This window comes from Caretta caretta, chromosome 5, assembly GCF_965140235.1.
Source record: "Caretta caretta isolate rCarCar2 chromosome 5, rCarCar1.hap1, whole genome shotgun sequence".
Lineage (NCBI taxonomy): Eukaryota > Metazoa > Chordata > Testudines > Cheloniidae > Caretta > Caretta caretta.
The window spans coordinates 63,958,666-63,973,841 of NC_134210.1; the positions used below are offsets into that span (position 1 = coordinate 63,958,666).

The 15,176-nt window shown below is 38.3% G+C and overlaps 1 protein-coding gene across 2 annotated transcripts in view; it reads right to left on the bottom strand.

Moving 5' to 3' along the window:
* Positions 1–652: 652 nt before the first annotated feature.
* The window catches only part of CHD1 (chromodomain helicase DNA binding protein 1), an 83,723-nt gene continuing 69,199 nt past the window's right edge, over positions 653–15,176 (bottom strand). For both annotated transcript variants that reach the window (XM_048849671.2, XM_048849670.2), the window contains 9 exons: positions 14,544–14,666; positions 14,050–14,181; positions 11,421–11,684; positions 10,964–11,104; positions 6,887–7,065; positions 4,903–4,999; positions 4,598–4,655; positions 3,337–3,547; positions 653–2,182 (listed from right to left, as the gene is read on the bottom strand). In XM_048849671.2, coding sequence (XP_048705628.1) covers positions 1,819–2,182; positions 3,337–3,547; positions 4,598–4,655; positions 4,903–4,999; positions 6,887–7,065; positions 10,964–11,104; positions 11,421–11,684; positions 14,050–14,181; positions 14,544–14,666 — 1,569 coding nt within the window. In that variant the 3' untranslated portion in view covers positions 653–1,818. The remainder of the gene's footprint in view (positions 2,183–3,336; positions 3,548–4,597; positions 4,656–4,902; positions 5,000–6,886; positions 7,066–10,963; positions 11,105–11,420; positions 11,685–14,049; positions 14,182–14,543; positions 14,667–15,176) is intronic.

Sequence of the window (15,176 nt, forward strand, 5' to 3'; positions counted from 1 at the left end):
CTCAATCTTAACTTATTCACTTTGTGTCTAAGTATATTGGATTTTTGTATATACTCATTTTTGTCTGTTAAAATACTAACTGTCATCTTCAGGAAAAAGTTTGGGAAAAAATTCTGCTTGCATACCTTTTTTCTGTCATTTGTTTTCCACATTTTATTAGGGACATCTGTATAAACATCCAGGATCTTTGAATTTTCTTAAATTGCATCTGCTTATTATCCTTCTGGACTCAACCTCTATTTGTGGCATCACAAATAATTACTGTTCAGATGATCATAATGTAAAAAACAAAAAAAAAAATCCACAAAGACAAATTGTAGGCAGGGATCACAGAACATGAACTAACTAAACAAAAGAGATGCTGACCTAAAAACACATGTCGTAAAAAAACCACCATGGAAAATAAAGACAAATATTATCTAAGTACCCTAAAAATATAATTAGAAGTATTCCATCAAGTCATTGGATTTTTAACCTTATTAAATTATTCCTCCTGACATACATTTTTAAAGTATGATTTTGCTACAATATTCTTAAATTTGATATAATCACTAAAATTAGTATACATTTAAGGGTAGAACATTTTAATAATTAACTTATAAGGAAGGCAACACCATCGGAGAACAGCATCAGAAAACTACAAGAGCCCATATATCCTTTAGTTAAATTTAATTTGTCAGATAAAAGTTATCTATTTACAAGCAGTGTGCATTGTAACAATTTCTATTAATAAAGTCACTCAAATCTTCTAAAATATTAACTGGCTGCATAGCACATTTGACATTATTGCCTATACTGAAGAGGGAAAACAAAATGATTTACAATAAATTTTGGCTGATATGGATTCTGAAGGGTTCATGTGTTGAACTCTCCTTTTAAAACAAATCACCTAAATTTTTTTTCAGAGCCTAATTTAGTTGTATATTTCTCACCATTTCATTACAACGATCACAACACGGACATTTTAATAGAAAAAACAAAACATGTATCGCACACAGTATCAAAAAAAGGAGCACTAAATGGAATAAAGTGTTTCCTTTCCCCAGTTTTACATTCTGAACAGTGATTCCATGAAGATATTTTATTCAAAAATGTAATACACTGATTTTGTTCCACACTTGTGACAAGAAGGCCTGAGTTGGTGGGGAAAGGAACAGTCAAAAAAAGCCTGAGGGGGGAAAAAGCTCATTTAATTAATTTACAATAATTTACAGCTCTTTTTTGTAAAAAGGCATTACAATTGATCACAAACAGGAGAAATCCTGGCTATTTTACAGTTCTCGGTACAGAATTTAAATATTCAAGCTTGTGATGAAAAGCGGCAAGGTGGTCGCAGTGTACAATGTAAACAAGTAGCTTTGGAAAGTGAACAAGGTCTTTGAGAGTTCTTTACTAAGAAAAATAAAACAAAATAAAACCCAAACGCCTCATTCCTTCCTGATACACGATCACAGGTCAGTGTGTAAGAGTTCATTTACAAACATAATTTAAACTGTATTCAGCCTAAAAGCACTTTGACATGAAGAGTTTTATAGTAAGATCCAGTCTGAATGGGGCAGTGTTGAGGTCCCTGTAAAAGTAAACATCTTCCATTTCTTAAAAAAAGTGCCACAACATTTGCAGCACAGTGCAGCATAAACTTTAAATACAAAAATATTTTTTTCTTCTGTTGGGATAATAGACCTTGCATCCTGGAAAGAAGTAACAATACTGCTACTGATAGAATATCCAGTCCATGTCTTTCAAGTCATGTAAGGCAATTACTGTGTTAGTTTACTGTATATGGCTAAAAGAAGGTCCAGAAAATGTTAGTCTTTGTTATGTTTTCCGGCTACTCCATGTATGTTCAGGTGTACTTTTGTGATCTGCTGAGTGTTCAAAGGGAGATCTGTGTCCTAAGGGAGACCTTGAGCCATAAGGAGACCTCTGATCTAGTGGTGACCTTGGACCACTACTGGAAGCTCTATGGTCCATCTGCCAGTCTGAGTGGTATCTATAGTCCCTGGAAGATTTATGATGGCTGTAGTCTGAACTGGATCGGTGATCTGAGTGTATCCGGTGGTCTGAATGGGAACGGTGGTCTGAATGAGACCGACTGTCTTTTAAATTTCCTTCCAGGCTTGACCTGTGATCTCTACTCCTGTGGTCATCCAGCTTTCTATGTTTACTATCACTGTAGTATCTGAAAGATAAGATAAATTGTTATTTTGGTAACAGTAATAAAACCAAAGGTTAAAATGGTGGCAACCTAGCAGAATTACTTTAAGAGCACATTCTTTTAAATTCTGCACTATACACAAAAATGAAGCTTTGGTGCTCAGAAACTTGGCTATTCTTGTGTTTGTCAAAGGGAGCATGGATATAAAAAAAACAGATGAGATATATACTTTGTCAAATTCAATTAGAAAAAATGGAAGTGTTATAAAATTAAGAGATTCCAAAGAGCCTGGTAACCATGTTTCGTTCCATGCTCTCATGCCCCATCATCACTGACGGCTTATTTGTCCAGTGTTACTGAAATACGTCTACCTCTTACGATATCAGAATATCAATTTTTTTCCTCCCATCCAACACAATTTCCTTCATTTTGATTACCTATTACTTCCTGTCTTATGTTGTCATCTTCTGCTTTTTTTTTTAGGGTCAGAATATTCACTTATCAGAACTTTCTATTCCTTGAACTGACCTCAAATCTTACCTTTATTGCTATTTATGATAAGTTTATAGTAGAACAAAATGTGCTAGGTATTTGTCCAAAAGAAAAGACAAAGTCTTTGAAGAAAGGAGCTCACAATCTAAGACAGAGAGGTATGGGGAAGTAGTACAGAGGGAAAGGATTTGTATATGTAGATGCACAGGGGGATGGAGGTATCCAGTTTACTGGTTTGATCCTGAAATAACTAGTTTCAAAATGCTGCATCTTGGCAAAATAAGGTCGGTCTCTCTCTCTCTCTCTCTCTCTCACACACACACACACACACACACACACACACACACACACAGTCTTCAAGAGGGATTTAAATGCACAGAGGGTAGATGGTCCTGTAGATGAACTCAGGAGAGGCATTACATTATTGGGTAAGTGTGGAAGAAAGCACATTTTAATTATAGCACAGTATTCTAATCAACTGAATTTGAGTTTCACTAAATTTCTGAAATCTTTGTATGTGAAAACATGTTGGATAAGTATCTACAATGACCAAACTGGCAACTTGTTTTTGGTATGAACCACCTACTTAACTGAAATACAATTAAAAAATCCCCAGAAACAATACCAACAACAACAAAACAAAACATCCCTCCCCCAGATTTCTATGGATTAACAATAAAACTCACCTGCTGTCCTGTTTGTAGTGATCCCAATCCCTGTGATCTTTTCCATTGCTGAAGGCAGAATAGGGCCTTTTCCTAGAGTCGCTTTTTTTGTAAGCATCTCCCTGATGTCTGTCTTTGTGATGATCGTGGTATTGTGACAAATGTCTGTCAGAGGAATAACTGTCCCTGCTACTGTCATCATGGTTTGTATTCTCTTTCAGTCTTTCCACATCTGCTTAATAAAATAGATAGCTATGATTATGCATTTCTGGTAATTTCATAAACTACAAAACTTCTAGTTGAAAAGTATGAAAGGATTATTGTACAGGACAACACTTCAACTTCTTAGATTTAACTGTGTGAGAGAAATACAATGATTTCTAACAGAAGCTGACAATAGGAGCAAAAATGTGTGAACTGAGAGAAGTGGGGGGTGAATAGGCAGAAACAAGAGTAGAAACGCAGGGTGGAATTTAGAGGTGTAGAGATAGAGATTATGTAGGATTTAGAATGAATTGATGAAAAGTTCAATTTGATTAATTAAAGCACAGGAACCCAAAAAAGGATGTGGGTAATGTTGCCTTTACCAGCGGAATGTTGAACAGTAGTAGGGGGAGCAGAGAAAGTTATAGTATTCAAGGTGAGAAATGTCCAAGGCATGGACAAAAGTTTTAGTTGTGCAACTAATGAAACAATGGCATTTTAGTGTAATTCAGAGGAAGTAGTACCATGGCTTCCTGATTGGATATATATATGAAAGAGGAAACACAAAAGTCAAATATTGTATTGTGGATGCAAGCTCATGAGAGTGGGAGGATAATGTCACTGTCAATGACAAAAGGCACATATTGCATCCTACACCATAGACTGCTGGTCCCTGCTTTAAATGAAGACCTTAGAATCCATGATAGTGATTACAACAGCAGCAAGAAAACAAAAAACAAAACAAAGAAAAAACCCACGCTGAAACTAGTCATCAAGTGTTTCTCTTTCTTAACATAATTAAACACAAAAGTGTATTTTCAAACATGTTCTACTAAAGGATTGCCAAATAGCAAATTATTGTTAAACACTAGCTGCAGTTGGATTTGTGCTTGACTTAGTTTCATCAACAAAAGTATGTATGCTGGGGCTCACTAAGTAAATCTATCCCTCTGTAGGGACAAGTTCACTTAGTGCTAGGAGGAGTTTTAGAACGTTTCAGAGTTATTGAAGTTTATTTCATTTCAAATACCCTACTCAAAAACATTTCAACACACCACCACCACGCAGAACATCTTACCTGGATTTCTAATCACATGTGTGTTCACATTGCTGCTGATGTTCTGATCATTGTGTTGCTAAAAGAAATAAATACAACATTGCTAAACATGGCGTTGCTAAATCTCAAAATTACAAATAGTAAGTGCTAAAACATTCCATCTGATCAAAAAGGTGATATTATTAAGACACAAAAATATATCCTCTAAATCAGACATTTTCATTTGTACAAGGTAAATTCAGAGTCCATTAACACTTTATCCTTAAGTTTTAATACTTTAAAAAAAATCTTTTCAGAACGTCTCTAAATATAAAACAATATATTACCTGAGATTCCTGGCGTTTTTTGATTGCGTGTTTATATAGTTTGTGCAGCTTTCTGGCATCAAATTCTGTAAACTTTGACACAAAAATCCACAAATTTCTAGAGAAAGGAAAATTAAAAAAAAAAAAAAGACAGGTTAGCCTTCCTGCGTGCACTGGTTTTCCTTTATGCTACTTTGTATACAAGGGGCCTGATTCACCATTGTGATATTTCAGTGCCACACTGGTGTAACTACATTGAAGTCAATGGAGTTGTACTGCAGTGGTGAATCAGCTCCCATCACATGAGAAGGTAGCATATCTAGCAATACAAGAAATAATTTTGCATAATTCTCGGAAGATATAAAGCACTAATGTACTTAAAGCTACACATGTATTATTAATTCCTCTCTTTTTCTTTACTGCTGTGTAATGTTTATAATAATTAGTTTATAATGCAGATATGACCATGAAGATGTAACTGACATCAGTGAAAACTCTGCTAATTAAGGGTAGGATGGACCTGCCTTTACAATAGGAGTTGAGTACTCAATTCTCTTAAGAGAAACAACATGGGTGAGGTAATATCTTTTGATGGATCAATTGTTAGTGTTGGACAAACTTTTGAGTGTTGATCTCTTCTTCAAGGTCAAAAAGCCCCCTCTTTTTTGAAAATCCCCTCTAAAATGGAAACTCAATGGTGTAACTTCCAAGATTTTTCCCCCCAGTGCAAGACTTTTGTGCTACATGCCTAATTTCCTGAAAATAGCAGAGGCAGATAGGATGCATCCATATGATTCCAAGGGTTGGTCATGTATCATCTATTGCCTTGAAACCAGATGAATTTTCACAAATGAGTAATCACAAAGATACTAGTGGAAATGAATCCTAATTCACTTTCTGGAAGTTTGTCCAGACTGGGAGAGGGAACAATTGGTGATAAAGAATTTGGTGGGAGGTCCCATGTGGGGAACAAAGTCCTTGAAATTTCAGGCCCCTACTGATTCAAGAGAGAGTGGGAAAGAGAAATTTCCTTGGTGCTGTCCCCAATTTAACTTTAAAAGCCAGGATTGCAATATAGAATGTGGACGCTTGAAGTGCCACTTTGATTTTCACGGTTGAAAGAGAGGGTGGAAGTGGCAAGGATAAGCCTGGAACTACTCGGAACTACCTAACACTATTTGGAAGGAAGTAATGAGGTGCAGCCCAAGTTCTTGGGTTGTGGAGAGGCCATTATATTTACTCACACAGTGGCTGTGCAAACTCTGGCTTCTTTTTCGCCATACATAGGGCACTGAGAGACAAACTACACCAATATCCGATTGGACAAACAGCATGCTAAAGACAATTATTCCCTACAGTTCTCAGAGATTCCATGTATGACCAATTATACAAGTGTAATTAAACACAGCTATTGTATATACTTAAATAAAGCTCTTAGGCCAAAGTAGTAATAATAAATCATTTGCCAGGAAAGAGCAAAGTTTAAGTGTACTGAAGAAGTAGTAAACTAAGCACTGAAGATGTGTTTTGAAACCCTATGAGAACATCAATGAATGCTTTGTGGTTTGTTTTCAGCACTACATCAGCAAACTTCACAAGTACAATGTCTTCTCCAGAACTGAGAGTTCGAAACTGACAGAAATCACTCTAGTTCAGTGGTTCCCAAACTTTAACAGCCTGCGAACCCCTTTCACTAAATTGTGAAATCTCGTGAACCCCCTCCTAAAAAAGAATATTTCCAGGGATTTAAGTTTAAATTTCCTCTGCACTCCGTGGGGCTCCCACTGCTGGACCCCATTGACTGCCCTGCAACTGGGTCCCACCTGCTGCCTCCAATGCCCGGGGTCCTCTGGCCGCCATTAGTGAAATTTTTCTGGTGAACCCCCTGTAACATTCTGCAAACCCCCAGGGGTTCGCAAACCCCAGTTTGGGAACCACTGCTTTAGTTAATAGAAACAGTGATGGATTTTTCCCTTTCATTCATGAAAAATGTAGGATTACTTACTTCCTCCACTGCTTAATTTGTTCCGGATTTGTGTACTCTTTTAGACATTCAGTGATGTGATCCCCAATTTTGATCAGACACTGTCTAGTATGCTCCAGCTGTTCCCTTTCCGAAAGACCTTTTTCTGGTCTATCCAGCTGTTTCAGCGCTGCTTTGACAGGCCTCATTCTTTCTTTGCACTGTAAAGTGGAAAAAGGAATATAAGTCAGGAAGGAGTGGGGGAAAAAAGCTAAATTCTACAACATGACCCACCTTACTACTGTGATATTTACACAGGCAAAGACAGTGCTACTCTAAGCCAAATGAATCATCAAGCCTCTGGCTCACAGCTCCTAAAATTCTTTTACACTACAGGTTTCCTTTGGAAAAGTAATAATTTAACCCGCTGCGATATTAGCTCCTATATGAAAACATTAGATTGTATTTAAGATTTAAGAAAATACTAATTTACATGGTAAGATTTTCTTAGAAATAGGATATTAGAAACAGATACGATGACTCTAGGTATTATAATTCTAATGTCTTTTTTTTTTTTCTGACCTTTCAGCACAAATACACAATACCAGACCTGTGTTACTTTCAAGAAACTTGTATACAAATTCAGTGTCAACCATAAATGACAGTATTCAATAAATTTAGAATACATGAATCCTAAAACAATTGGAGCCTAGAGGACAAGTGACATTCCACTGGGGAGAGGATCTGCATTCCTTTTCTTCTCTTGTTTGGGAGTGGTTCCCTACCCTTCAGAAAAATCTCTGCAGCTCTCTCTCAGACAATCTTGCCAGTGGATTGATCCCTCTGAATGAAGCCAAGACTACCAAGGAGATGCTGGTATGGACAGACAGATGAAACTCAGTTCAAGTTTTCCTTGCATGGGGAAGAGTGGAAGAGGCTGGCTCTCCTTGTCTCATATCCAGCCCTCCCAAACACCCATTTCTTCATGAACCAGTGGAAAAAAGGGGCTATTAGGCTCTGCTTGTACCTATCTTGATTCTCTAAGTGAAAAGAGAGAAGGGGGTAGAAGAGGACAGACTGAACTGTAATATCTTATAGTGGAAGTGATGCTTTCAGTAGGTGAATAGGAGAAATTGTCAAAAGCAGGGCCTGACTGGACTTTGTAGATAAGCTCCTGCCTGGTTCACTGATATTAGAAGGTCTTCTGGAGAGACTGCAGCAAAAGTGCTATGATTTCCATCACAACTTTGTCTCTTTCATCAACCTGTTCAGTGTCTTGAGCACTAAAAGCACCTGGACTACTCTCTTATTGTTTTCTTATTATGATGAATATGGGGAAGAGTATATTTTTTAAAAAACTCACACGGCCAGAGCATTCAACAAATACTCTTTATTCAGCCATTTGTAAGCACTGAGAGAATAACAGGATAATAAGCAATAGCCAGCATAGATTTGTCAAGAACAACACTGTGCTGAACCACAATAAGTCCCTTTTTTGACAGGGTTACTGGCCTAGTGAATGGAGGGGAAGCTCATACATGATAAATCTTGTTTTATAAGGTTTTTGACATAGTCCCATATGATATTCCCATCAGAAAACTAGGGCAATGTAGTCTACATGAAATTGCTATTAAATTCTGATTGAAAGACTGTACTCAAAGAGTAGTTATCAATGGTTCACTGTCCATCTGGGAGGATGTATCTAGTGGGGCCCCACAAAGATCAGTCCTGGGCTCGTATTACTAATATTTTCATTAATAATTTAGATAACAGAGTTGAGGGTATGCTTATAATATTTGTGGATGACATCAGGCTGGGAAGAATTACATGTACTTTGGAGGACAAGATTAGAATTCAAAACGACCTTGACAAATTGGAGAAATGGTCTGAAATCAACAAGATGAAATTCAATAAAGAGAAGCGTGAAGTACAGTAGATTTCGCTTATCAGCAACCTCTCTGTGGCCAGCAAAAAGTTGCCATTATCTGGCAGTTGCCAATAAGCAGAAAGCAGGTTTACAAGGCTGCAGCTGGAGAAGGAAGTGCTGGGATGTCGCTTCCCTAGCTACAGATCTTCTTGTAGCCAGGGCAGCCAGTGGGAAGAAGGGACTGAAGCCCAGATTCCGGGGCTTTCTATATGAAACGGGGGGTGCTGAGGGATCACAGAGCTGTACACCACCTTTCCCTACACTCTCCAGTGACTGGGGCTCACCATTTCCGAGTGATTTCTTCCCTGCATGCAGTCACCGACAAGGCAGAGCCAGGAGAGTCAGGGAGTGGTCTGACATCCAAGCTACAGCCCTCTCCACATTAGTGCCCTGCCCACAGCCTCCCCTCCGAGCCCACAGCCTTGACCTCATGCAGGTCCCCATGCACAAGTAGGTTTGTGGGGCTGCAGTCCCAAAAAGAAGCACTGAGACATGCTGAGCACTGGTCAAAGGCAGCTTTGTGGGGCTACAGCTGATGCCTCTCTTCCAAAAAATGTTGTTAACCTGTTAATAAGCTGCGTGCTGATGCAAACATCTGAAGCCCCATAATATTAAAGGCAGTGAGAAGGGATTGGTTCCTGGCAACATGTTGCTATTAACTGGAAGTTGTTAATATCCAGGTTGCTATTAAGTGGAATCTCCTGGATTCAATGTACAAGGAAAAAAAAAAAACAAATGCATAAATACACAGTGGGAAATAACTGTCAAGGTGGTAGCACTGTTGAAAAGGATCTGGGGGATTATAATGGATCACAAATTGAGTATGAGCCAACTACGTGAAAAAAGCTAATATTCTGGTGTGTATTAATAGAAGGATCATATTTAAGACACAAGCGGTAATTACCCCACACCACTTAGTGTGGTGTCCAGAACACCTGTGCTAAGAAAGATGTGACCAAATTAAGGAGAGCAACAAAAATGACAGAAGGTTTAGAAAAACTTACCTGTCAGAAAAGGTTGAAAAAACTGGGCATGTTTAGTCTTGAGGGAAAAAAAGACCCAAGGGGGGAGTTGATTTTCTTGTTACCTATCTCTCTTATGGTTCTCAACTTTGAGTTAAACCAATCTGGATTCCTTTAGATTCAGTGGGCCCAATTCAACAGGAATGTAAAATTGGTTAGTAAATTGGGTATGGATGTTAGTCAATCAAAGTCTGCACAGGTACAATATATACAATGAGAGCAAAAAAAAAAAAAATGTAAATCATCTCTGTATCTGACATGTTGTGCTACACCCAGACGGAAAATTCAATTGAGGGAGTCTAGGCAGTCTGAGAACTCCATGTTGCCTAAGGTAATCTGTCACAACCTTCCGCATTAACATTTTCTATTAAGGTAAGATGAGAAACCGAGTGACAGTCAGCATGATAGTCAGTGTTAAGAAATGCTTCTTGAGCATGAACCTGACTGCTGGTTTGAATGAACATGGCATATTGTGTCTCAGTATGCATGTTTTATGGCCAAACAATGGCCCCAGTATATGCATCCCTCTTGAACACAGACAGGCCCATCTTATAGATTGCAGGCCACAGCTCCCTCAGCATAGGCACAACCTCAATGATCAAGACAAGACGAAACAAAAGATGAAATATTACATTCGTACATTCCTCTCACAGACCAACAACAAGGATCCTCACACAGACCTACAACAATCCAAACTAATTCTAACCTATCTTGTCTGTGAAGCACACAGATCTCAGGATTTCACATTTTTAAATGTTATATGTTGTTGGGCATATGCATATCAAATGACCTGTGAAGAAATCAGAGCATTATTTAGGGACCATGATATCACTGGGTGATCATTGTCATAATGTTTTCATAGGACCTCACTAAAAAGGAGAGTGCATATTCAATATGTAACTCAGAAGTGCAAGCACACATCTGAAAAAGCTGCTATTGGGCTTGTGCATAAATTTTGTAATGTTTGTCTGCATGAAGACAGAACTGAACCTTTTATATATATCTCGCCCACACTTTTGGTGCGCTATTCTGAGACCTCACTGACAATGGATCAAGTGCCACAATGGCTAGGCACATTGGCATTAACTGAGCACATGGAAGCAATTTTAATTCAGAACGTCATACTTTCTGTGTTAAAAATCAGCATTAAGATAGCAATAAGGAACTTACTACACTGAATGTCTTCTGATCCAGTTCTTCAGATTCTTCAGATATAGGAACTGGGTCACTAATTGCAGTAATATGGACTGGAGTATCTGCTGATGTAGCTTTCTTGGTTTTGTCTTTGTTGTCAGATTTGACTTCATTTATCTATAAATAAAATATTAAAATAGATCTGAAAAGGGAATTGCAGTTTAGGTCTACAATTACACTATCTTACTACACATATTTACCATTCACATATATTTAATTTTTTCTTTCGTTTTTTTTGCCTAGGGATGTGGAAAGAGAGGGGGAAAAGGAGTGTGAAAGTTTCTTATCCCACTTGCACTTTCAGCCAGCGAAACTAGGTGGCAGTAACAATAACAGAGCACTACAGTGATCTGAAATGCCTTTCTACCTCAAAATCAACCTGTGCCTTTTTTTAAAAAAAATTGTATTTTATAATATACTGAAGTCTAATTACCTTCTCTTCCTTTGCTTCTTTTTCTTTCTGTGTGGACTCCTTTACTTTGCTTTCTCTCTTTTCTTTCATATCTTTTTCCTTTAATTCTTTCTTATCCTCTTTTTCTTTTTTCTCCCTTTTCAGTTCCCTCTTATTTTCCTTTTCTTTTATTTCTCTCTTTTCTTCTACCTCCTTCTTTATACCAATATCTGGTTCAGATTTTTCATCATTTTCTTTTTCTGCTTTTATTTTTTTATTTGGATGTTTCACTGAAGCGATCTCATCCTGCAATATTTAAGTATAGGCATCACATTGAAAACTCAATTCCTAGCTTTAAAAATTTTACAGTAGTCAGATTAAAAATAATACCATTCTTCCTCTAAGTGTGATTTAATATCTATAAAGTGCAGCTAAATCACACAGTGATAATGTAAAAACCAATTACAATTCTGAAGTTTAATAGGCATGTGCCAGAGAACGTTGAATTGGTCAATGCCAACTTTATGGGAACACAAGGGTATCACATTCTAAAAGTTTTATTGAGAAGGAAATAGAAAAGTCAGTTGGGCAGTCTCATGGATCCTTTGCTTGGAATGGAGGTGAAGAAGCTCATCTGGGGAGTGGACTGAAGATTCATTATTTAGCTTTAGGATTCCATTGCTCCTCCCAGAAAATAATTTAGCAGGTTAAGCTTCTGAGGCTACGCAATAGCATGACTGTAGTCTAAAATATCAAGGCTGATTGGAGGAGGAGAAAAACAAGCTTTACACATGGTCTTAGTGGTTGTTTATAATCAAAAGGGAATACATACAGGAATTCTTAACTAAAATTAAGTATTGATCCTTATAGTAAAGAAAACCAAGATGATTTACATCCGGTTCCGTCTTTGTTGTTGTATTTGTATGTATTCCTGATCTACACAAGAGAGTTGTACTGGTTTAACAAATTCTTTTTTTAAAACCAGTTTAGTTTAATTTATAGAAACCCTACGTGGATGCTCTTATTTCAGTTTAAAGGTGGCTTATTTTAGTTTAGTTTAAAACAATTCCTAATCTACTGAAGTTAAACGAAAATAAGCCTGACTCAAACCAAAATGACTTGCACCAGTTTATCCCATAAATGCACCAGTTTATCTCAATATTGGTTTAAAAATCACATCTTTAAACATGTGCAAAAAGGCCTTAGACCTTAAATACATTTTATCTTTTTTTATTGCTTTTCATGATACATTAAAAACAAATGGTAGCAAGGAAGCCTGGAGGTAGGGAAGGTATGTGTGAGAGAAGTTACTTAATCTTGCTGTGCCTTGCTTTTTCCAACCAATAAATGGAGAAAGCATTACTCAATATCATTTGAACATTTGACTGAAAATGATTCAAGTGCTAAAACTGGCTGTCTTTGAGGATTTGGTTCAGGCACCGACAAATAACTGTTAAAAAAAAGTTCCACCTGAAGAATCAGTACAGCTAGTAATGATGCCCTAGGCACAAAGCAGTACAGCTTTATCTATAGCTCCAATGCTGGATTAGTATTTCTAGCAAATTTGAAGTCATGGGTGGGAAACCTATGAAATCACAAAATGTCATTTTCCAGACTATAATCACACTATTACGTAAGAATTCAGAATCCCACACTTTATTATGTAAGAATTTAGAATACTGCCATAGCTGCAGTTTTCTTTATAATTAGGGCCCTACCAAATTCACGGTCAGTTTCATAGTCATAGGGTTTTAAAAATTGTAAATTTCATGATTTCAGCTATTTAAATCTGGTATTTCACAGTGTTGTAATTGTAGGGGCCCTGACCCGAAAAGGAAAAGGGGGTGGGGGGGGGGGCAGGGACTACAAAGTTATTGTAGGGAGGGCTGCGGTACTGCTACCCTTACTTCTGTGCTGCTGGTGGCAGCGCTGCCCTCAGAGCTGGGCAGCTGGAGAGCGGCGGCTTCTGGCCAGGAGCCCAGCTCTGAAGGCAGAGCTGCTACCAGCAGCAGCGCAGAAGTAAGGATGGCCTGGTATGGCATTGCCACCCTTACTTCTCCACTACTGCCTGCAGAGCTGGGCCCTCAGTCAGCAGCTGCCGCTCTCTGACCACCCAGCTCTGAATACAGCAGCGCAGAAGGAAGAGTGGCTTGGTATGGTATTGCCACCCTTCCTTCTGCACTGCTGCTGGCAGGGCGCTGCCTTCAGAACTGGACGCCCGGCCATCAGCTGCTGCTCTCTGGCCACCCAGCTCTGAAGGCAGCGCAGAAGTAATGGTGGCAATACTGCAACCCACCTGAAACTCACTTTTGGGTCAGGACCCCCAATTTGAGAAACGCTGGTCTCCCCTGTGAAATCTGTATAGTTTAGGGTAAAAGCATACAAAAGACCAGATTTCACAGGGGGAGACCAGATTTCATGGTCCATAATGCGTTTATCATGGACGTGAATTTGGTAGGACCCTATTTATTATTAAACTAAAAGGGATTAATCCTCCTCCATAATGTTTAACTAACATAAGATTAACAAGAGTTATCACAGAAAATATGAACAACTCAAAGGTTAAACATGCTTTGCTAGGAGAATGCCATTCTAACTATTTTGTGTAAAAGCAATATTTAAGTGAGATGGAACAAAATGAACTAACAGACAACATTTCAAAAATACCCACCTTGTTATCCTCCTCTTCATCAGATTTTTCTGAGAGCAGTGGAGAAGAATCACTTTTTATCTCCTCTTTAACTTTTGCGAGTTTTACCACTTTATTCTTCTTAGCTCTTGTCTTCCTCCTCTTTGAGTTTCCCTGAATACAAAAACATCATCTTAGTTCTGTCAACTGAAATGCCTCATTGCCATGAGCCATTCAGAAAGATTTATTTCTATATTAGATAGAAGTTGATTTTATTAAATGGTATTGAGATATACAAGTTACCTCGTTAGACCAGAAATAGGAAAGGGATCCAGCCTGACAATAAAGAGCACATACAAACTAAAGACAAAAACCCTACGTAATCTGATTTTATAAATCATTATTTGAGCTAGCCAGACACACTCTGATTAAATGGTCATCAGTGTGACGAACAACTGGCGAGAGCAAGGGTGAGGATCTGCTAACAAGCAGATTACTACTTTATCATATTGTTAAAGATCTGAAATTTCACTTACCGCACCAGAAAGTCTTTGTGCTTCCTTCCTTGCAAGATCTTTATTGAGTAATTTAATGAGGTAGTCTGCTCGGGTCTGCAACTGCTTGGCCTGGGGTTTCTTATCTGGATCATCTGGTAGAATCTGAGAGGAGAATAAAAAACATCAAGTATGAATAACAGTATTTCCAATTTGGAAGATGCCAGAGTGGAAAAGCTGCAGCAGGCTGGAATAGCAGAAATACAGAGGAGAAGAGCACTAGAGGTGGCAAAAAGCCGCATGATTCTGGATCCACTCTGACGCTACGCTGTAAATGTGCTAGTGTGCCTGAAGGAGTGGAAAACATCTTGAAACCCACCTTCAACTTTTTGCTCCTTCCCACTATGTACTGTGACAGGGTCAGGCCAGATGGCTACAGGAGAGTGATACAAGGCAGATATATTAGCCCGAGGTTAAGCAGGTCCCTTTTCCCTGGGTAAGGTAACAGGGGAAGGTTCCAGAACAATCAGGAACTTTCTGGAAACAATTAAGGCAGACAGGCTGATTAGAACACCTGCAGCCAATCAAGAAGCTGCCAGAATCAAGTAAGACAGGCAGGCTAATCAGGGCACCTGGGTTTAAAAAGGCGCTCACTTCAGTTTGTGGTGTTGTGTC